This window comes from Ilyonectria robusta (assembly GCF_021365365.1).
Source record: "Ilyonectria robusta strain PMI_751 chromosome Unknown BGZ61scaffold_2, whole genome shotgun sequence".
Taxonomy (NCBI): domain Eukaryota; kingdom Fungi; phylum Ascomycota; class Sordariomycetes; order Hypocreales; family Nectriaceae; genus Ilyonectria; species Ilyonectria robusta.
In genome coordinates, this window is record NW_025764436.1 from 3,545,522 (window position 1) to 3,567,783 (window position 22,262).

Consider the following 22,262-nt stretch of genomic DNA (forward strand, 5'->3'; position numbering starts at 1 on the left):
CCTCCACGATAGCATCGACAACTGGTCTGCCCTCTAAGTGGAAACTCGGAGATTAAACCTGTACGCACACAGGCTAAATCGAGCAACTCCATCCGCTTCTAGCCTCCTACACTTAGTGGATGCAATATTTCTTGGTGAATTTGGTCTACCAGTATCCCGGATAAAACAAGCTACATTTATGTAATGAATGCTTCGCTTGGAAACTGAATGTAAAGGGGGGAATGAGCTGCGGACGTGCTAGAGTTGGCCGATGACAGGTTCCGACGTTGGCTATGTCACCTGTGGTCCGGCACAAATGAATTCCACCAATTGCGTATGAAGGGCCGGGCTATTAGCAGCGTTCCGAATATATCCGGAACAAAAGCCCGCTGTCTAGCGCGAATATAGCGGTGCCGAGTTCCGAAGGCGTTTACTAAAGCATCAAGGAACGGCTGGATAGAATTAACAAGGCGTGCTGTAGCCGGCACTAAGAAATTCCACCAATATGTTGAGTAGACAATTCGAATGGTGCTGTGGCAATGTAAGCTTAGTTGTTACAGGGGCCCGTTTTCGGCTGAAGTCACAATGGTGATATCTCTGCATAGTGACAAGAAATAGGATTAATGTGTAAATGAAAGATGAGATATTGCCGGTGATGAATTGTTCTCGACAACTGAGAGGATTGATTGGTCTTTATGTTTGCGAAATACCATTCTGCTGAGATGAGATGGACAACTACTTCTGCGCAAAGTAGATAAGCTTCTAACACAATAATCTGGCAAATACCCGCCATGGGTAAACCTGTTAAAGGATCCCACAGGGTTGAATACAGGCTAGATTACGATATTATGTCTATGTCCGGCTCATGCGACTAATCTCCTACACTTCATCCTAGACACGCGTACCTGTGCCGCGTCCTCATGCAAATACGGTGGCCTCCATCCATGCCGAGGAAATAGCTGTTTTGACGTGGCCCACTTAAAATTTGATGAGACTGGTGTGTCAGGGACAGGAAGCCCTTGGGAACTGACGGCGTATGTCTCTTGCTTTTGGAAGGATACCTGGCGAGCTGCCTTCAACAAGGTAGCATAAAGAGATCATTAATTCAACAATAAAAGCTGTCACTATTGCTGGCAGTAAAGAGTCTGAGTTATGTAGGAAGACGCAGGTGTCTATACTAGAAAACTAATCATCAGAGATGATGAATAATTGACCCCGTTATTGGCCTATCTTTACAGTTCCATTTTTTTGAGGATCGTGTGATCGAACAATCGCAGAAGACTTAATCTTCACGGCCTTAGATTATATGTTACCACGAATCTAGGAACCCTAGACCTTGCGGACAGTGGACACACCCGTCGCAAAACAAAAGTTCAGCGCAAACCGGGGCGTAGGGGCACACTGGTCACTTCATGTACTTGAATTCTAAGCTCAGTGACAAAGATGAGTGCTTTTGTTGATGCACTTGATATTGATGGTGTCTCTGCGTTATCTTACGTATCTGTACCATGTTGACTATCGTAAGCCTCCAGTGCGGTTACCCTCGAGTTGTCCAACCACTTAAAACTTAAAGGAGGACTGAGAGGCACATCGACACCCACCCAAATTATGTGGGAGAGGATATTTCTTCACTTTTGCGTGACAAGATCTCCCTTGAATAGCTCATAACCACACCGTGGCTGCTATCTTCGTATACAAAGCCCCGCCTGCCAAGACTAATCCCATCACCGGCCACTGGCACCGCTCTTGCAGGTGACCCCGAGTGTGCTTGGCGTGTTCGCGCACAAATAGCTAGCCGATCCGCTGGGCGGCTTCACTGTCATGGAGGACATGGCCAAGTCACACGACCCCGCTGCTGGACAGTTGATGTTGGCAACGGAGGGCGCATATTTGGAGCTTGTTGTGCCGGAGAAGCCCTTCACAACTATTCCAGACAACTGCGCGGTGCTCGGGTACGATGCGCAGTAAGATGTCGTTTCACCGTAGCAACTCTGCACTTGGAAGGCGTAGTCGCAATTTTGCACAACCACGTTCTGGAACGTCACATTCGACACGACCGCTGTGCCGTGGTCAGGCCCATCTGGGTACAGCTTGATACCCACTGCCTTCGTCGAGTTGATCATGGTTGCACCGCTGACCCAGACGTTCTGGACGGTATCCGTGTTGGTCTTTCCTAGACTGCCGACGGATAAGCCGTGACTGCCCACGCAGGTGATGTCCGTGACTGTCGTGTAATTGCAGCCAGGCTTAAAGGCTATACAGTCGTCGTCATTGGTGACTGTAGCCCCGGTCACGGTGACATAGGTCGAGGCGCCAATGTCCCACCCATCGGTGTTCTTGGGAGCATTAGAGCTCTTGCTCACCGCAGACAGGTTGACGTCAATGTACTTGATATTCGTGGACCCGCCTGTCACGGAATGAAAGACATTCGGCGCGTTTTTGAAGCGAAGGTTCTGGACCACCACGTTTTTTGAGTTGGTGATGTAGAATAGAGTTGGTCTCTTGTACGTTGAATCCGTTGCGAATAAGTCATATGCGTTTTGGCCGTTGCCGTCTATGACCCCAGATCCTGTTGAAGAGAAGACCTTGGCTCCGTTAATACCGCTCATGAGGAAGATGGCTTGCCGTCCGCCCCAGTAGTCAGTGTTGCTGGCGACTTTCAGCGTCCCTTCGATCTGAAAGGTGCATCCTGAGCACCCAGCAAAGCTGAAGGCCGAATTGATATAGTAGGTTGTACCAGTCGGGATGACGATTGTTCCTGATGCGCAGCTGGCAATAGCAGATTGTATAGCTGGAACGTCGTCAATGGAGCTGCTCCCTCCCGCTAAAGGAGTGCAAGTTGATGCCCTCTGCTGAAGTCTTGAAAATTGATGATCAGGTTGGGTGGTTGTCGCTGCGTGGGCCAGCCCGAGGCACACCGACACAACGTAAAAGAGGAACATGTTGAGCTTGATCCAATGTAAGCCAAGGATTGGTGGCGAACTCGAGTATCCGCCAAGAATGCTTCTCGCGCCATTTATACCTGAGTAGGGAAATCAAGGACCGCCGAAGGCGTATACTAACACCATATCGCACGAGATACAGTGCTATCCAGGGATTTGACAGGCTCAGGGGTCTGCGACAGAATGGGCTATGATGCGGGGGAGAGAGTTCCGTGCCTTCATAGCGTCGTTGATACACCCGGCGGGATTCGTGGAAATGAGATCCTTGACAAAGCTGGCTATTTAGGCAAAATACAACTGCCAGACTGACGGCCCCGCATTAGCATAACAGGGGAGGCATGATCTAACTGGTGTGGGATTTCTTGAACTTAGGTATACTGTTACATAGTAATGAGCGGCTGTTAGCGATTGCAAGGCTTTGTCTGGATGGAACATCTTCTCTTTCCGACGCATGCCTCATGGTCTCCGCACAGAGGGTCGGCTAAATTGTACTAGCTCGTGCATCCGCCGCTCAACGGGGACAAGCTTAGGACAAGGTAAAGATCAAGCGGCAGGGCAATTATCAGCTCGACCCTTGCGGTCCCATTATTGTGTTAATACAAGAAACATCGAAGACCTGAGCTACATCCCACGCAGCTAGGGAACCTACATCGACCATACCATAGTTTGCATTAATCACTATAGTTACAATGCGTCTGCTTTCCCATCTTCTTTTGGCAGCCACTGTTTCTGTCGGTTCTGCTGCGGTCCCGCACCCAAAGAGGGCTACGGCACGAACAAGCCCGCCAAGTGGCTGTAAAGTCGTGCAACAGGGTGCGTGGTCTTTTAATTGTCTTATTGAAAGTGGATGCTTACTATTCTACAGATACAACCACCAGCGGATACTATTCCACCATTTCGGCTGCTGTTGCTTCGCTCTCGGGTACTTCTGCCGCATGTATCTTCATATACAGTGGAAGCTACTCTGAGAACTTCACTATCAGCTATGAAGGCCCTTTGACGTTGTATGGCTACACCACTAAGTAAGTCTCGTCATCCGAATGCATTATGTGACCGGTAGCTCATTGCAACGAACAGTGTCGGCGATTATCGCAACAACGCCGTAACTATCACTCACTCCTACTCTTCTCCTGCTGCCGGAAACCTAGACGCAAGCAGCACCGTGAATGTCAGAAGTTCCAACTTCAACATGTACAACATCAACGTGAAAAATACCTATGGGGCAGGAGCGCAGGTAAAAATAATGCGGAACTGATCATCATAGCCAAGCTAACAGTTTACAGGCAGTCGCGTTGACAGCAAATGGTGACAAGCAAGGCTACTATGGGTGCGGCTTCTACGGTTATCAAGATACGTAAGTTTATCTCCCCAGCACAACCTCGTAAGCTTGACGACTAACATATGCTAGGTTATACGCAAAGTCTGGGTACCAGTACTATTCAAATTGCTATGTGGAAGGTGAGTCCGACGGTAGCATCTATGTTCCGTAAAGCAACTGACACAGCATAAGGCGCTGTGGACTATATTTTTGGGAAAGCAGCTGCATGGTTTGGGGAATGCACTCTTGCCTCAAATGGTGGCGGGGCTATAACCGCCAATTCCCGAGAGACGAGCTCCGATCTAACTTGGTATGTCATTGACAGCTCAACGGTACGTTACTAAGGAGATCCTCTTCCCGTTCAGACATAATCTAATGCTATTCGTTCAAGATAACTGCCGCGTCGGGGAAAAGTCTTACTGGCGCTGTCTATCTCGGTCGTCCCTGGCGTGTCTTGGCGCGAGTCATATTTCAGCGATCCACCCTCACGGATGTGGTGAATGCTAACGGCTGGACCACGCTGGCCACCGATGCTACCCCGTACGTAGCTGATCAAATTCTGAATTCTCAGCTAATGTGGCGTCATAGAATATTTGAGGAGTTTGGCAATACTGGGGCGGGATCTTCAACAACATCTCGCCAATATCTAACTGCAGCAACAGCAATTGTGACAAAGTCTCAGCTATGGCCCAATGGATACAGTTGGATCGACACCTCTTACTAATAAAAAGAATGGTGCGTGCAGCTAACCGTATCCTAGGGATGTTTGGCTTGCCAGGCATCTGCTAAAGTCATATAGCATAGCTGCAATGGACATCTTACTCTCTACACATAAACTGAACCCCGTCCTCATGACATTCGAATCACTTGTGCTCAAGTATGTGTACTTTTGCGACTTCTTTAGTTGAAACTAGCGGCCAGACAGCACAAATGTAAAATGAACCCAGTCGAGACCTCAGCAGGAAGAATAATAATGAGGTCATCGCTGTGAGCCTTAGAGTTCAATTTTACTACCACAATATGTATTGATGGTCTTGGATCACTCAAGGGGCGCACCTATCCTGAGTTGTCTACTAAACGCTTACGTTACACCCTCGTGCTTTTGTCATTTCAGATAATTGTCTCTCTCTCTTTGAGCCGGACATTAAAGCCCTTTTGCCTAACAAACCACGCATTGTGAAGGTTCCAGGTAGCCTCTGGATCCACGAGCTCAATCTAAAATCCGGAAAGTATCAGTCTAAACCGGACGGGCGCTTTGAAGGTTCCGTATACTGACCTCGAATGTCCGCAGTACAGCTGGCACAAGCTTGTAAAGCTCGAGCAAGGAAATGTTCTTGCCAATGCAGGTTCTAGCTCCTGCACCAAATGAGAACAGTGCGTTGTTCATCTTCTGACGTTGTTCTGAACTGGCTTCAATCCATCTTTCAGGGCGGAATTTTGATGCGTCAGAGCCAAATGTTCCTTCATCTCGATGAAGAACCCATGCTGAGCAACCAACAATCGTGCCACCGGGCAAGAAATGGCCTGATATAGTAACCCCCTCTGGTGGAACAAGCCTTTCAAGCGTCAGTCCGACAGCAGGATGGCAGCGCAGTGCTTCGTTAATAACGGCGCCAAGGTACGGGAGTGTTCTGACTTCATCCCACTGAACAAGGCCGTCATGTCTCGCGAATCTTCCATTCCTGCTTTCCTCAGAAAGCTCCGCAAGCAACCTTTCCATTGTTGAGGGGTTCTTCAACAGGAAGTAGAAAACAGCTCGCATTGTTATCCCAGTTGTATCAGAGCCTGCAAACATGTTCGCAACGGTAAGGGCTAAGACAAGCTGTTCAGTTATAAAGTCAGGGTTCTTGGCTCGGGCTTCCTTGAATCGGTTCAAAAAGTCTCTCCTTGGAGCCTGCCCCGCTGCTTTCGCGTCACCAGACTCCTCCTCACGTTGACGTTCTGCAATGTGCTTTTTGGCAAATTCTGCTACTGGATTACTTGCGTTGAGCAACCCGTGTTGTGCCATCCAAATCGTAACCGGATTCTTCTTGAGTAAACGGTCAAGGAAAGGAATTTGGCCAACCTTGTAGTGACATGAAGTCAGCTGGTTGTCGACTGAAAATCGGAGTACAGCCAAAAAGTAGGCTCACTTACCCACGCCACGTAGTCCAAGAAAGCTTCCAGATCTCGGATTATATTTCCAATATCAACGCCCTGTTCCACGAACCCCAATCTCTTTGAGTAGGTCAACTCCCCAATCACATCGAACGCATAATACTGCAGCCAAGCCCCGAAGTCACAAACACCCTCGTTCCCCGATTGGTTTGCATATCGAAGCTTTAGTTGCTTCAGGAACTCGGTCGTGGTTGAATCGACAAATGGTTCAAAGTTCACCAGCGTGCTCATCGCATATGCATTCGATACTGACCTACGAAGCCTTGCATGGTATTCCTCGTTGGCTGTATTAAACATGGTTTCCAATCTCCTGCCCTTGGCGAGGGCCTGTTGCACTGGATAGAAGCTTGTCTAGACGTGAATTGTTAGCAATCAGTTGTACTACAAATTAAGTGGTACGGCCTTGTGGTATACTTTAAGAAATCCTGAGCCTGCGCTGTAAATAATTTTTATAGCCTCGGGATCTGCCACAGACACGGCTCGAGGGCCTAGCCTAACAACGGGGCCGTATCTTTCATGCAAATCAAGGTGTACCTCTTGGGCTCGGCGCCCTCGGGCTATGAACAGTCTCCATATGTCTGTGAAACCTGCAAGCCATGGCCCCGGCACTCGATTCAATCTTCGGCCGTATTTATTTAACACGAGATGAAGCAGAATCCCGGAGAGAAACAGCAGTGCTGCGTTGCGGAAAGAGTGGGGGACAATGTGCTCAAGAATCATGGCTAGAGAAGAAAAATGCTTGCCAATTGATGATTGAGAATCGGAGAAATTAGATGTCGGTCGTTCTTACCCAAAAGAAGCAATGCGCCAGTGTCATTTGTATGAGCTTGTTGCCCGGTGCTCCATACCACATCACCATGCAGTGTGTCGGTGGTACCGGAGGACGCCCGGAAGCTCCGAAACCCCGTTCGGACGCTCCAAGTTTTTCCCGCGGACACCATGACTTCTACCACATTTTCAAAAGTTTGCGGGCCTCGGTATTTCTTGGGAAAATGAGTGGCCACTGATGAGACATTTGATCCTCCCGAGCCAGAGCGGAATTTCCGTCGTCTTTGTAGCAAATTCATTAAGCAAAGATGCGCCGAATTTTGTTTGAGCCGGGGTCTCTCTAGTTTTACGTATCGTGCGAAGTGCTAGGTTATCACTTGCCTGGTTTCATTTTACTGCCTTTTATCGATCTGCTGTTTCGACTACGAGACTACTCCATTAGGGGGGCAAATCTAAGACAGTGATGCACCACTACTAATATAGCAAGGGGATCGCCGAAGGAGGAAAAAATGGCTATCGAGATCCAAACCCGATCTTGCATTTATAGCCGATGTTAAATCGGGAACCTTCAAGTTGTAGTCTTTAATGCGATTACGCTATGTGAATTGAGTAGCGACTTGTTGATGACGGTTCTTGTGTGCCCGTCCCGTCACCAAGATTAGATGCAGCTTAAGATGCTCTTCAACGGCAAAGATTCCCTAGGTGCTGAGATTAGAGAAAAGTACTATTGTAGACAACAGACATTAGTCTTTGGCAGAGGATGTCCCATTAATACCACGATACAAAATCAGATTGTCCTCGTATAAAAGAAATTCACACGTATAAATGACTTGCAACGCACAGTCGAAACCTTCGAAGACACGTGTAATAAAATGAAAGAAATAATAAATAAGAGATCCAGTCCAATCACATCTGTCCTTCACCACCAGTTGTCACTAGCCAGTGTAAAGTATCCTAAGCCAGAACCTCTGGCTCATTCTGCGCAATGCCGTTATGGGCAGTTCCGTTCCGAATGGTGCCGTTCTGCTGGGGTCTGTCATCCAATTTGGCAATTTGGAGCGCTTTGATCTTGCTCCGCCTGATCAACACTGCGTCTGCCGGGTTTGAGGCAAGGTTGGCTGGCTTCTCGTGCGCCTTGGTCCCATTCCCGACGCCGCAGAGTGGCAGAATGCCCGCATTTTCGAAGGCGTTGAAAGTCTCGACGTAGGTGTCGTAAGTGTCATCAGACCTCATCCACCCAAACTTGCGGGCCTTGGATACAGATGACAATGTAGACCAGGCCTTTCCTAGCGCCCAGTCAACGAATTGCCATGTTCCCCAGTCAAACGCCTCAGCACTGCCACCATACCTGGCTACTACTCTCTCCCAAATATGCTTCTTATCCTTGGCCCAGTCCTCCATTCGGAAATTATTGGCCATTTGCTCGTCTTCTCCGAGTGCATTCCACTCAAGTTGCTCCGGGATCTTGAAACGTGATTGTTAACAAAGGAAACATCTTAAATTGGGTAAATTTGGAAATAGCGGCTCACATTGATGCCAAAGTAGCTCCCAAGTCTAGGCCAGAAGTACTTCCAGACAATACTATCGCCATTTGTATGGTTGAAAGCCTCGTTCTCTGTATGTTCGCTTGTCGCAGCCCATACGCCCATATCCGCTATGCTGGGTGCATAAGAGCTGTCGTCGGCAGTAGAGTAGAACAGCTTGTTCCCAGGAAAGACTGGGACTTGGCCCATCTCTCGACAACAGAGCATATATATGGCCAATGTCAATGCCATCGACATGCCGTTTCCTATCATTTATGTCAGCTAGGACTCGGAATATTCGGATTTGGGTCGGAATGAGGAGCGAGGAACGGACCTGCCGGCGTAAAGCCAATGATCGCATCAGGCCTGATAACATTCCAAGTCCAAGAACGTTTACTCGCGAGATCAAACATAAAATCCTCTTGCTGGTAGTAAAAGTTCTCTCCATAATCTTCGTATCGCGGCATCTCTTCATGAAGTGGGACCTCCGTCGGCCCAAGATGGGCGCCGTAGTGCTGTGGTAGTCGGTCAGATGTCGATAATCCTATTGGCACTAGAAGGAGTTTCGCATACCTTTCCACCGGTATGGAGGCATACGCGTTGTAGTTTCCCTGCCGCCACTATATCAACTGCCGTGAGGAAGTTGGTAAATAATGGGACATTGCAGTTGATCAACTTGGAAAAGTCCGACTCATGAACGTATGAGGCAAAGAATGCGTGAGTTACGTCGTAGCACAAAGGCTTCATGGCCTCAATCAGCTCGTCGACCGGCTTCAAAAAGTCGAGGGGAATAAATTTGACTCGAGCGTCCTGCCAAAAGATCTGTGACATGCGTCGTCTCGATGTAACGATTATCTTGGACCTATTTTGTTCCGTTTGGTTAGTAATGGGGGGCCAAGAATTTAAGGCGGAAATGAGGACCATTCAGATTTGGGTTGTCGGATCAGATGCTCAACGAGAGCATTGCCAGTGATTCCATTGACGCCTGTGACGAAAGCGACTTTTCCACGTGGTGGCGACATGATGGCGATTGAAACGTGATTGCACCAGATATCTTCGTTTGTTGAGTACGAAAATACTGTTTCTCGAGCCCAAAAGAAACTTCATTTATGCTTCAGTAATTAGAACCCTGGCATATCCTTCTCGGGGGTAACGGGAAATCCTCCGGTGGAAGCAAAGATTTGTCAGCTCTTTGTCGGACCCCTTGACAGCCTCCGAGGTCCGACAGCCCGATACGGAGCAAAGACACGGAAACCCCGTGAACTTCCGTAACTCGAACATCAGAGGCTGATTGGAAACACACAGGGTATGGGATGGAAACTGTATTTCCGACGGGCTATTAGTCATTTCAGCATGCCCTTGAGCCGATGGCCCACTCTGAAGATCGAGTTTTAGTATGCATTGATAAGATACCTTCTACTGGAAGGACATAATTGAACTCTACATATCACCTTCCTCCAAGGAGCCTATTTCGTTATTCCACAGTGAGAGAATACAACATAAGACTTCTATCCTTCAATTTAATAGGGATTCATCGTCCTTGTTGACGATGGGGTAAGACTTGGATCAAACGCAGGTGGCATGATGAGCATCCAGACGAGAAATGAGCAATGATTATAAAGGGGATATATGAATTACATGCAGAGTATCAAAACACTGTCAATATCGATGACATCTCTCATCACAGTATGTCAAGATCCAGCATCGGCGAGGTATCCCAGAGATTCATGATGGACAGGTCGACGTCCATGTCGACGTCAACAACACCGTTCAGTCCCAACGCGCTCAGCTTTGATTCGCCGAAATTACGACTGGAAATCAAATTACCAGCTTCAGCAGTACCTGACCTCTCATTGTCCGATATCATCGACAGCCCGGAATTATTAGACTCCAGACGCTCATCGCCACCGCCAAGAATGGCTTCAAAGTCGAGGTCTGACATGCCCCAGTCATTTTGAAGAACGGTACTTGGTCCAGTCATCCAAGAATTGCACAGAAGCTCGTTCCTCTGTGAATTTGAGGACAGTGGCTCGTTCGCTGTGGCTATAGCATTGCCATATGAGAAGCCATCCGACCATTGATCCCCTCGTGCCCCGCTGCTAACACCAAGAGATGGGTCAATGACTTCACTGGCTTCAAGGATCGGAGGTTTTGTGTTATGTTGAATTTTACGAGGGTCCCGGTCTTCTCCTTGGGGGGTGAGTTGGTTCTCCAAGCCCGAGTCTTGTCGCAAACCCACCGGGCTGTGTCGACTGCGGTTGTCGCAAACGTCGTTTGCGAGAGTTCTTTGGACGAGCTGGCTGAGCCTCGTGACTAAACGCGTCATTTTCACAGAGACCCAATTCCTGTGGCAGTATAATCTCAGAGATCGCGTAGCTGCTTGAACAAGGTCGCCATATCTCCGCTTGAAGCGCGGCTCTCTTGAAACCTGGCCAAGCATAACCATGGTGCAGCTAGTAACGTAGTGACTCAAGGCGAAGCTATACTTCAGACCATCGTCTTTAATATTTTGATGGGTTTTGAGGATACTTGCGGCCAAGCTAGCGGACGCTGTTGCAGGCTCGAACTCATCATCCCCGGTGAGGTTTGTCGCTCTGGAGCTGCCTAAAAAGGGCCTCCTAATCAGAAGCCGGAGATATGTGCAGCACTGCAATCACTCTTAGCATACCAATATGTTGACCTCGGAACACCTGGATGGCACTCACAGTGAACAGAATCAAGCTTTGTTTAACCTGCCATCGCAGGCTCATCCGCAAGTGGCCTTCGCTTGGTGCTTCTGGGGGGTACCTCAGGTCTCTGGGAGCGGTATCCAACAGCTTAGAGAGCGCTGCATCCAAGTGTTCAACTATGGCAGACATGGATGTATTCGGAGACCTGACGCCATATAGTACATCCCATGCCTTGCCTGCCAGACGGGAGTACCGGACCATAGTGACGGTGTAAGGTATAGGAGAGGGCGGCCGGTCTCTAGCAAGCTCGCGCGCGATATCGTGCTGCAAGTCGGCGATTGTTTCACTCTTCGTGGAAAATCTAGTCATCCATTCGTCACCGAGGTCGATCGGCAGTGCAGTGTCCACGTTGCAATCCTGGATAAGGTATGGCTTCCCAGACTCAATCGCTACCCGACGATCCAGCATGTAGATAGCCCACCACGTGCGACAGAACAACTGGTTGTGGAAGGCCGGCATGCCGTCCATGGTGCTCTGACGGTGTATCCCAATAGCATGCGCCATGGATACAATAAGCGCCAGGACTCGTGCAGCTTGTTGATTCGCATCCAGACGGAACAGGTACACGGCCTAGACAGGGTAAGCATATCTTCTTGTATCAATGCTTCGTGCCAAGTGGCAACTCCCACGCGACTTACCCTGATGACCAATGCTTGCAACATGGGCAAGGACTTCGTAGCCGCACTACTCGTCTCCATTCCTCCCTGAAGCAGGGTCATGCCAACACTGTATAAGCTCCAACCGGACGAGTAGACGGCACTGGCATCAGTCGTGGTCAAGGAGACACTGCATCGTCCGAGAGCTAGGCAAAAGAAGACCAGTGCCAGAGAAAGGCGCTTGCGCTCACGCCCTGCAGCGTCGGTCAAGGACCAAGGAGTAGAGTACTCCCACATGTCGTTGAAGGTTTCCCATACTTTGGGCGAATGGAGACACGCGTAGAAGGGATGAACCTCGTCCATGAAGTACTGTAGGTCGTATCGCCATTGCTGCTCGTCGGCGACGACGCCGTGCTGTGTGAGGATACTCTCCAGCCAACCACTCACTCGTCGGGTTGTCGGATGGTGGAGTGAGGATCCCGGAGAGGGATACTCTGGAAGCATTCCGGAAGATGCATTGTTCGTATAGTCCGATGTCTCATCCTCCTCGCCCATGGCAGGGGTCATCGATAGTTCTCCCGCAAATGTTTGACCATCTGTCTCCAGGGCGCTCAAAAGTTCAACCGAGGCCAGTTTTGGCTGATCATCGACAGATATCCGCGTTGATGGCCCTCTCTGGCTTCTTTGCAAGACCGAGTAAGGAACCGATGCTCGAATCAGCTGTAGGTGACGTTCGACTTCAGCGAGGCGACCCAGAACCTCATGGCTCATGGGACTAGGTGAATAACAACATTAGCCGGTCTGCTCAGGCGTGTTGAATGCGCCAGGACGTGGAGTTCTCACCTATCAGTAGAGCCCATTATAGAGTTGGTTGTCTCCGTTTCTGAGCCGTGTTGGGCATGCTGCGCGGGTGGTCTCCGGCTTGACACGCAAGTCCGCTTCTTCGTTACACATTGTGCGCAAGGATCTCCGGCATCGCACTTTCAATGGTTTGGTAGTTTAGCATCCATGAACGACGGATTGAATGCGGAACATCGGGTTAACCGACCTTTATCTTCCTCTGCTGGCAAGAGATACTGTAGGATCCAAATCCATCAATGGCGATGCTCCACGAACAGCGAGATGATGTGAGGGTTTGACGTACCATGCTCTAGAGATGTAATTCCCCCTTCTCGGCTTCTTGGCTGGTCGCTCCGAAACATCAGTACCAGCAACCGTGATTTCTTGCCCTCGCTTGTCGCCATCGTTCTCGTCGCCGCCGCCCTTGTCACCGCTATCCGGAGCACGAGCGTGTGATGACATTACAGTCAGCTCTGATCGCGGGAAGCAGTGGAAATCAAAAGGGTCAGAGGTCTGGAAAAAGGCTGGCCGATGTTGACGAAAGCGAGTAGCCCGTCAGGACTGGGACATCTGCCGACGTACCGATTCACCTGCCACGACTCACCACTCCGCCTCCCCTCCGCAGCTCCTCCGCATCAGCTTGCGAACAGGGAACACAAAACTAGTTAGGCAGTCCTATCGCCCCAGTGAGTCTCATCTGTCTAGCTTGATCCCAACCCCGCGTTTAATGAAACCTTCTCCGCTTCCCCGCGATTTGAGGTTTGGCTGTTATCGGGCTAGTGAACCGCTCTCAGGGGTTGACTGCGATTAGATTGGGTATAGCTTCGGGCCAAGACGGAATTTCCGATGAATGGCGCATCACATGCACGAGTCAAACTTTAAAAGTGCAGGGTTCGTAATACCACTGGCTCAATATGTGAGCAGGTGGAGAGAAGCCGGTATCATGGTTGCCCCGGAGCACCTACGTAGCGAGCCAGTCAGCGGTCTGGTCTAAATCCTTCCAGTGCTTTGAACAGGCGTTATAAAGATGCGGATAGTGCTATTTACGCATGAGGATCATGGCAGACTGACGCATGCACTTCCACTTCACGACTGCCGGCACTTATTTCTTCTATGGACCCTTGTTTACGAAGTTGCGAAATACCTCTTCAATTTTCGTGCCTACATGTGGAGTCTAGGGTAGTCAACCTTGAATGTCAGTGGACGGCTCCATGACCCGAATCTGACTGTTTAACATTGAATCTCAGTCAACAAAGTTGTTTTGATTAGCAGACTAGAATAGCCTAAAACTTGAACAGTAAACTGCTTATCATTGCCTACAAGCTTCGAGCCTCCCCCCAGCATCTCCACAATACGCCTAATTCTTTGGCTCAAGGCCAAGATGTGGAAGCAACCTCTCCCTGATAAAATCTTCGGCGGTATGAAGCTTCAAGTCCAGTTCCAGCACTTCTGGAGTGGGAACTGCGACACCAGGGTACATTCCGACGTTGTTGTACAGCTGCAGCATAATATCTCGATCTGGAATACCGCATGTAGGCTTCACCTTGTACACAACCTTCTTTCCGGAGACTGGTATTGCAAAATCAGCACACGGGAACTTCAGCTGATGGAAGAATACACATACCCTTCTCGACGACGGCATTGATATCTCCCATTGTTTCACGCGCCCCACTGGCTAGGAAGTATTTCCCGTCAAGACTGGCCGTCTTCGTGTCCCACTGATCAAAGAGCGCCTTGCAGATGGCTGCGAGGTCCTTTTCGACATAGAGCGAAGTGACTAAGATGATTTCAGCACCTAGACTCATTCGAAGGTAGAAATATAACTAACGTTCGGCATCCGGACCAATGATGGGACGCGTCATTGTGATCACGTCGGCCTCTTTGTCATAAGCGGCGTATTTTCGCAGAATCATATTCTCGTAAAAGTTACCAGTCCGAATGAAACACCCCTTGAGGCCGGCGTTACGAATCACTGCGTCGACGGATTGTTTTCCTGTAACCAGTCAGTTGTGCTTGGCCGCTTCACAAGTCAAGAATGACTCACCTTCATACAACCGAGTGACAAATTTGCCACCGGAGATCTCTCGAGAACTCGGCAATGTGCTCCACAGGAAACACTCAACTCCGGCTTCAACTGCTGCTTCAACAATATGCTCGCCTTGCTTCTCCTCGCTCATGGGGTCCTCGAGGACGGCCTGAGAGGGCACAGGTGAGTCAGTGGCATTTGGCCAGCAAGACGGAAGTGACATACCGTATCATAAAAGTCAGTGACAGCAAATATGCCCCAGATTCCCTTGAAGGCCGGTGGCAAGGTTGAAGGCACAGTCAGGTCGGCTTTGACCAGCTCTGCCCCTAGTGCCGCCAACTTCTTGGCCTTGTCCGAATCCGGATTCCGAGTGAGGCACCTAACAAGGTATTGTTCAGGATACTTAATGAGCAGGTTGGCAACGGATCCGCCTAAGGACATTAACAAGGGTAGGGTCAAAACGCATGAGGTGCACTTACCCTGAGTGCCAGTCGCGCCAAGAACCAAGACCGTTTTTCTCATCTTGAAAAGCGTGAACGAGTAACCTCTCAATGCTCGTGTGCGTGTAATGAACTGACTGCTTCTTTCACAAGGACGTGACGATTAACCCAGAATGTGCGACTATGCATGATCCATGGCTAACACCGCGCAGCCTTTTAGCTTATGTGGCTCCCCACCATGATGCATCATACGTATCCTTGGCCCACATCAGACATGCCAGGGCTCTGTGGAGCGTGGGGAGACTAAGGAGCAATGTGGGGGACCTCGAGATGGGGGCTGTAGCAATCGTGGGGCTCCAGATAGCGGAGCATCAGGTTCAACAAACTCTAGTACAAGTCTCATTTCGAGGCGGTCCAGCTAATGAGCACTTGGCTTTTTTCCATTGATCATCATTTACCAAAGTTCCTACTTTCAAGCCATCATCAACATCTACTACACACCATGGCCGACAAGTATCTAGCCGATATCCAGAGCCGTCGCACTTGTTACTCACTCGAGGCCAAGTCGCCAGTTAGCGACGCTCGAATTGTCGAGATAGCTCGGGAGGTGATAAAGCACACGCCAAGCTCGTTCAACTGCCAATCAACTCGACTGGTCGTTCTTTTACAAGATGAGCATGTCAAGTTCTGGGAAATAGCAAAGCAGTGCTTCAAGGCTACGTTGCCCAAGGAGACTTACCTTGATTACGAGAAGAAGCTGTGTCAGCGCCAGGGAGGATATGGGACTGTGAGTATTTCTACCAGGCTGCACTGTCAAATCGCATCCATTCAAATATCCTGACTATCGTTCTGCTAGATCCTTCTGTTTGAGGACCTGGATGTAATCCGTCGCTATCAAGCTCAGTTCCCACGATTTATGTGGCATCTTCCGCAATTCTCGGAACACAACAATGCGATGCAAGCCTTCAACTTGTGGACAGCATTGGCCTTGGAAGGATTTGGATGCAATTTACAACACGTAAACCCGGTTGTCGACCAAAGAATTGTTGGGCAGTGGAACATCTCACCACAGTGGTCGTTGAAGGCACAATTGGTATTCGGAACCCCGACTGGTGCACCCGCCTCCGAAAAGTCATTCGCACCAACGGAAGACCGCCTTTTCATACATGGAATGAGTAGCTAGTCCTTTAGGCTATCCTGAATCATGGAGTCGCACATTATCTTCAAGAGTTGGGAATAGCTAGATCCGCTCCTTATGCCAAGACCACCCATTAAATGCGCAAATTTCCTGACTATCTTCCTCGCGGTAACATCTCCATGGGTTAGTGCCTCTCCAGCGAAGGATATTGGACCCCCGTATTGGATAAAGTATCGTGCTGTGCTAGATGCAACGGGCTGTTCGCCATTTATAGTCGTCCTAGAGAAACTAGTTTCCGAGGCAACTGCAAGACCCTCATTCCTCACAACCGTCCAGTCGATGTTCTGAAGAAGCTCAAACGGGGACGCATCAACGCAAACCTCTTTGGGGCTGGCCACCAAAACGTATTGGCTAATCACAAGAGCCGAGACGAACAGCACCAGATCTGGCCTAGTAAGATGTGACTCGCGAATGCGGGATGAGTCCAATATATCGAAAACCTGGGCTGCGTGGAGTACTGCCCTTCGAGCGCTAGCTGTTCGTGACCACTTGGCAATATGCACCAGAGCTGCAGAAGCGGCTTCCAAACCATCACGCCCCGAAGCAACCTCCAAGAGATCGACATCTGCCGTTAGGGTCATGCACAAGTAATTCCAGCCCAGTGCGTTGTTTCTGTTTTTGCTCTCGAGGACAATTGCATGTGTACTCGGTAGCAGTAGGACATGAGCGATGACATCCTTGATGCTGGTATCTATGGAAAGTGCTTCAACAGGACTGGCACAATGGCCTTCAAAATAACGGCTGTCCTCATCCGAGAGCCTTGTACGTGCAGCTATCAGCTTGAGGTAGAGGGCGCGGAGTAAGAGCTGGGCCGAAGTGTCATTGAGTGAGGGTGCAGAAGTTGTGTGGAAGTTCCGAATATTCATTCGCGGCATTGACACTCGTGCTCCTAGTTGAAGCGCATGGAGAAAACTTGCAGAAGTCGAGCCATCAAATAGAGCATCTTCACACGGCAAATGGAGTTCGACCTTGTCGATCTCGATGACTCCTGCAGTATTCATCAGGCGGGCATAAGCCATGTCCAGCCACACGAAACAAAAGATCAGACTGCATCTCATTAGTTCCGATAATGTCACAAGAGTAAAGAGGACATGCCGTTTGATGGACTCGACGCGAGCCCAGGCATTCCAGAAGCCCTCAGGATCCGAAGGCCCTTCGCGAAGTTGCAGAACAGGATCGTCGCCTTCACTAGCAGCAAAGAGACCCTGCTTTTCCGTGATCTGATTGAGAGACCCGAATTAGCTGGCAGATAGAAATTTCGCTGTCACGAGACTCACACTCAGCATCTGCGCACAGAGCGTGTATGCCTGATGCTCATCAACCTCATCCTACAAAGCGTTAGTAAGCTCTTGGTCAATCGGAATCTCGGGCGATTATTTGGAAAGTCCGTACCCGAAAACCAAGAGCAAGATACACCACGATAAGCGTGGAGGCAAGGGTTGCGAGCAACTCGTGCAGCGCACACTGGCGAAGTGTCTGGGACGTCATATCGTTAAGACAAGACTGCATTAATTTCTGAACAGAATCAGCACCCAAGTCTTCAAAGCAGCCACTTCCCATAGGAATACAGTACTTTGAGGTACCGGACGACAAAGGTCCTGGTTCCCGCCCGATCCAGATAAGATAAGCCAACTAAGCACATCGCAAGGAGTAGCGAGCTCGGCGTGTTTCTTGCATCGAATGTACTCCTGTGCATGAAAGGCAGGATTGGATGGAAGAAGTGGAAGAAAAAGTCCAAACTGGAATCGAGAATTTCCATAGCAGGAAAGCCGCCGTCATGATCGTCAGGCGACTTCTCACGAAGCGCCGCTCGTGTTCCATCATGGACAGACTCGTTTTGACGAAAAGACCAATCGAGTTCTTTGCAGTACCGCACTAGACGGCTCCTACATGCTTCATTGACCCTATAGCGCGAAGTTTGGCGGCTGCTGGGCGCGGCATGATTATCATTGCAGTCGGAGGATTTTGGAGCCGTGAAGATATTGTCCGCGTTGTGGTGTATGACCTGCTTCCACAATCGTCTGATGAGTCGCGATGCAAGCTTTGGCTTTTGCCTTGACCACAACCGTCCCATTAGTTGCGCCTGTGATTCAGAGGGCGCCATTGGAGCGCTGCTGGTCGACTCGATGCTCGCGACGGGCATTGGCAACGGTAGGGTAGACGTGCCAGAGTCAAGGCAATCCAAATAGTCCATCATGTTGGGGCTCACCCCAAAGTCGTCGGGAGGTGACATTTGTTGGTAAGTGCGGCCAAAGAGCTCGAATCCTTCATCTGGAAGCTGACCTTGCTGACCATTCTCCCCGAGCTGAGTTACCGACAGCAGATCAACGTTGAGCTGTGGTTCAAGGGTCTCCAAGATGTCGAATGGCAGCTGGCCCGCTGAAATCTCCTGCTGATAGATTTCAATATGCTGTGTTTCCCCTGCTGCTTGATTGTGCATCATCTGCCGAGGCGGTGATTGTGGGATATCTTGGAGAAGGAAATCAGCCAACTCATGCATGCAGTCCATATCTCCGTGTATATGTTCGATCGGATTGTCTTGCTGAGTAACGTCCAGAGTCTGAGCTGTGGCCAGGTGCATTTCCGTACTGGTGTCTGGGGCGGTCGGGTCCTGGTAAATCAATGTCCGAGGGAGACTGTCCAACATCGGAGAGGGATCGTCCAGTAGCAAAGGTTGAGGGAGTAGCGACTGTTGATGACTGGGAGGAACACCGTCGGTAGGAGACGTGGCCGATTGTTGCTCTGGGTCGGGCGCAGCGATGACTTGTTCACCCGGCGGAGAGGTATATTGTCTAGCGATGACAGCCTCTTCACATGTCGTCGATGATCGAGTGCCGTCGACTTTCTCCGAGGAGTGGGCTTGAAGATGTCGGAAAAGGACGTCACTATTCTCACACGCCACCGATTAGATGTGTCTGAAAGCAGCCGGGTTGAAGGTTGAACTAAGTAAACAAACCTCCTAGCGTAGCTTCTTCCGCATTTTTCACATTTGAAGGGCCTTTCACCCGTGTCTGCGGCATCCGTTAGCCATCATTGTGGGATTAGAATAGCTGGTATTGGCCGGGGATACCACGGCAACATACGGGATCTCTGGTGGCGCCTCAAATGCTCCTCTTTGGTGAAGACGCGATGACAGTACGCACACTGCCTCTGTCTGCCCCTTGGGCGAATACGGTGACTTGGCATAATGAAGCCAATTCTAGTGGGTTTGGATAATTATTATTGGCAATGTTGAGGGTTTCTACAGAGTGGCTTTCCAAGTGCCTCCAGAGGCCATCCCACTCGGAGATTTACGCAAAGCGCTAAACGAGCTAAAGTCCACCCCGCAATTCGGGAGTTATGGCCGGAATTCCCGTCGGGGATTCCGTTGTACTACCCGGTAGAAGTATCATGTCCAATGAATGTTCAGTCAACCTGGAGAAGCTTCTGAGAATACCGAGGCCTGCGCTGGCCTGCGTTGAGTGCCAGTGGGATGGGAATGTTGCTTCATGCCAAGGGGATGGTGGTGCAAGCCTCGGCTTTGTACCTCGACCTCCGGCAGATTTCCCATCAATGGACATGGGTCTATCTGGGGAAACAGCACCCAGAGGACCAAAAGAAGCAGTGATAACATGTGGGGGACATGAATTTGGTGCCGAAGTCCCATTCAATAGCTGATGAAGTCATCCCATGAGTGCGGATGGTGGGGTCACATCCTCATTGGCTGGCTCGATAACATGGGGCAAGAGTATCGTGTAAGTCACGGTGCGAACCTGAGTTCAGTTCATATCTATAAACTTCCTGCATAGCACGGGAATAACCAGTCGTTCTATTAGTGGTAAACTTCAGAACATTACCGTTTCGACATAGTTAGGTCCATCACATCCGACAGCTATCCTCCATTTACACCCGGCTTACCGCTCACCCTTGCATCCACCAATATTAAACTCACACGTATCAACAATGCAAGAAATTGACACTGATGTGCTTGTCATCGGCGCCGGTGTAGCTGGCCTCTCGTTGACGGCGCTGCTGGCTGCACAGGGTGTACGCGTCTTCGCGATTGCAAAGCACAATGGCACAGCCCCAGCCCCTCGGGCCCATGTCACGAACCAGAGGACCATGGAGGTCTTTCGAGACATGGGCATCGAGCATCGTGTGAAGGCTGTGGGAACCGCAATGGTGGACACGGGCAGCCTGGTCATGGCCACCAGCCTGACTGGAAAGGAGATTATGCGCTACAGCTGCTATGGCGGCGGCGATGAGCAACTCACCGACTTTGCCAAGGCTAGTCCATCCCAGATGTTGAACGTCTCGCAGCACCTCCTCGAGCCAGTTCTCTTGATTCAAGCGCGAGAGAAGGGTGCCGATGTGCGCTTCTACCACGAGCTGGTAGGCATTGAGCAGACAAGCGAGGGCGTTGTAGCTCGAGTGCGCGAGCGGACAAGCCAGGCCGAGTATACAGTCCGCGCTCAGTACGCTGTTGGCGCTGACGGGGCCCGCTCGACTGTGGCCGAGAAAGTTGGCTTTGGGTTCCAGGGCGAGCCTGGGCTTATGTCGATGATGAGTTCCTGGCTAGAGATGGATCTTAGCCACTACGTCGCCCACCGCCCGGCCTGCATCTACTGGATGCTACAGCCAGGAGACGAGTACTGGGTTGGTTCAGGAACGTGTGTGGTTATGAAGCCGTGGAATGAGTGGGTGGTGAATCGACAGTACAACGCGGCGGATGGGGAGCCTGAGAATACCGATGAAGCCGTCATTGCGCATGCTCGCAACGCACTCGGTTTACCTGACTCGCTGCCCGTTCGTGTGAAACACAAAGCCAAGTGGCAAGTCAACCACGTTATAGCAACCGAGTACCGAAGGGGGCGCATCTTTCTCGCAGGTGATGCAGCCCATCGCCACCCACCCGCTAGCGGACTAGGAAGCAATACTTGTGTGCAGGATGCGTACAACCTGGCCTGGAAGCTGGCTATGGTTGTGAAGGGCCAAGCTGGCGAGAGTCTTCTTGACAGTTACAATCAGGAGAGACAGCCCGTTGGCAAGCAGGTGGTGGACCACGCCATCCAGACTCTCCACGACATGGCGGCGCTCCCCAAGGCCCTGGGATTCCAGCGAGGACAGTCGCGGGAAGCCGGCTTTGCCTCGCTGGAGGACCTCTTTTCCGATGCAGATGGCGCAGCTGAGCGCCGTGAATTTCTGGAGGAGCAAGTCAAGCTGGGGAACCGACGCTCGAATGCACTTGGTGTGCAGTTAGGCCATCGCTACACAAACTCGTCTGCAGTTATTGACGACGGGAGCCCATTTCCAACTCGTCAGCGCGATCCCGTTCTCTACTACGAGGCGACGACGCATCCGGGTGCCTATATGCCGCATGCATGGGTGGAGTATAAACGAGCTCGCATATCGACACTGGATATATTCAAGCATGGGCGCTTCGGTCTCGTCGTCGGCATCGGCGGCAAACCGTGGGAAGAAGCCGCTGCCACGATCAGACAGGAGCTGGGCATTGAATTGGACGTCCACTTTGTCGGCTACCGCTGCACTTACGACGACGTGCTGGGAGAATGGAGCAGCCGACGTGAGATTGGTGATCGCGGTGCCATCCTCGTTCGGCCTGACCGTCACATTGCCTGGCGGTCCGCGGACCGTCCTCCGAACCCGGGTGCAGCTTTGCTATCAGCCTTACGGCAGATTCTCGAAATTGGCTCCAAGTAACCGTTCAACGGGGCGACGGCACTTGCTTATCGTTGGAAGGGAGCCT

General features: G+C 50.5%; 9 protein-coding genes across 9 annotated transcripts; 3 read left to right on the plus strand and 6 right to left on the minus strand.

Annotated features, from left to right (window-relative positions):
* Positions 1 to 1,703: 1,703 nt before the first annotated feature.
* Positions 1,704 to 2,921, minus strand: BGZ61DRAFT_472897 (family 28 glycoside hydrolase; the record flags this gene model as incomplete). Its single annotated transcript, XM_046248394.1, has 1 exon — positions 1,704 to 2,921. One exon carries the CDS (start codon positions 2,919 to 2,921, stop codon positions 1,704 to 1,706), a length of 1,218 nt encoding a protein of 405 aa, XP_046111371.1.
* A 689-nt stretch (positions 2,922 to 3,610) lies between these two features.
* Positions 3,611 to 4,963, plus strand: BGZ61DRAFT_341644 (carbohydrate esterase family 8 protein; the record flags this gene model as incomplete). The annotated part of the gene is made up of 8 exons (XM_046239433.1): positions 3,611 to 3,734; positions 3,787 to 3,943; positions 3,999 to 4,155; positions 4,205 to 4,275; positions 4,330 to 4,379; positions 4,432 to 4,571; positions 4,631 to 4,779; positions 4,828 to 4,963. The coding sequence occupies 8 exons, from the start codon at positions 3,611 to 3,613 to the stop codon at positions 4,961 to 4,963; spliced, it is 984 nt and encodes a 327-aa protein (XP_046111372.1).
* A 386-nt stretch (positions 4,964 to 5,349) lies between these two features.
* On the minus strand, positions 5,350 to 7,116 carry BGZ61DRAFT_340913 (cytochrome P450; the record flags this gene model as incomplete). The annotated part of the gene is made up of 4 exons (XM_046239357.1): positions 5,350 to 5,454; positions 5,516 to 6,304; positions 6,376 to 6,747; positions 6,811 to 7,116. The coding sequence occupies 4 exons, from the start codon at positions 7,114 to 7,116 to the stop codon at positions 5,350 to 5,352; spliced, it is 1,572 nt and encodes a 523-aa protein (XP_046111373.1).
* A 1,002-nt stretch (positions 7,117 to 8,118) lies between these two features.
* BGZ61DRAFT_340793 (uncharacterized protein) lies at positions 8,119 to 9,709 on the minus strand (the record flags this gene model as incomplete). The annotated part of the gene is made up of 6 exons (XM_046239341.1): positions 8,119 to 8,286; positions 8,317 to 8,628; positions 8,694 to 8,953; positions 9,022 to 9,202; positions 9,261 to 9,549; positions 9,609 to 9,709. The coding sequence occupies 6 exons, from the start codon at positions 9,707 to 9,709 to the stop codon at positions 8,119 to 8,121; spliced, it is 1,311 nt and encodes a 436-aa protein (XP_046111374.1).
* Positions 9,710 to 11,305: 1,596 nt separating this feature from the next.
* Positions 11,306 to 12,789, minus strand: BGZ61DRAFT_341394 (fungal-specific transcription factor domain-containing protein; the record flags this gene model as incomplete). The annotated part of the gene is made up of 2 exons (XM_046239399.1): positions 11,306 to 11,986; positions 12,064 to 12,789. Coding segments are annotated over 2 exons (1,407 nt in total), but the record flags the coding sequence as incomplete, so codon positions are not given.
* Positions 12,790 to 14,155: 1,366 nt separating this feature from the next.
* BGZ61DRAFT_503014 (uncharacterized protein) lies at positions 14,156 to 15,400 on the minus strand (the record flags this gene model as incomplete). Its single annotated transcript, XM_046251754.1, has 6 exons — positions 14,156 to 14,421; positions 14,477 to 14,629; positions 14,681 to 14,845; positions 14,945 to 15,047; positions 15,104 to 15,309; positions 15,358 to 15,400. The coding sequence occupies 6 exons, from the start codon at positions 15,398 to 15,400 to the stop codon at positions 14,210 to 14,212; spliced, it is 882 nt and encodes a 293-aa protein (XP_046111376.1). The 3' UTR covers positions 14,156 to 14,209.
* Positions 15,401 to 15,820: 420 nt separating this feature from the next.
* Positions 15,821 to 16,501, plus strand: BGZ61DRAFT_490205 (Nitroreductase-like protein; the record flags this gene model as incomplete). Its single annotated transcript, XM_046250307.1, has 2 exons — positions 15,821 to 16,105; positions 16,175 to 16,501. 2 exons carry the CDS (start codon positions 15,821 to 15,823, stop codon positions 16,499 to 16,501), a joined length of 612 nt encoding a protein of 203 aa, XP_046111377.1.
* Positions 16,498 to 17,382, minus strand: BGZ61DRAFT_339329 (uncharacterized protein; the record flags this gene model as incomplete). Its single annotated transcript, XM_046239218.1, has 1 exon — positions 16,498 to 17,382. One exon carries the CDS (start codon positions 17,380 to 17,382, stop codon positions 16,498 to 16,500), a length of 885 nt encoding a protein of 294 aa, XP_046111378.1.
* Positions 17,383 to 20,458: 3,076 nt separating this feature from the next.
* Positions 20,459 to 22,216, plus strand: BGZ61DRAFT_340105 (FAD binding domain-containing protein; the record flags this gene model as incomplete). The annotated part of the gene is made up of 1 exon (XM_046239279.1): positions 20,459 to 22,216. One exon carries the CDS (start codon positions 20,459 to 20,461, stop codon positions 22,214 to 22,216), a length of 1,758 nt encoding a protein of 585 aa, XP_046111379.1.
* Between the last annotated feature and the right edge of the window lie 46 nt (positions 22,217 to 22,262).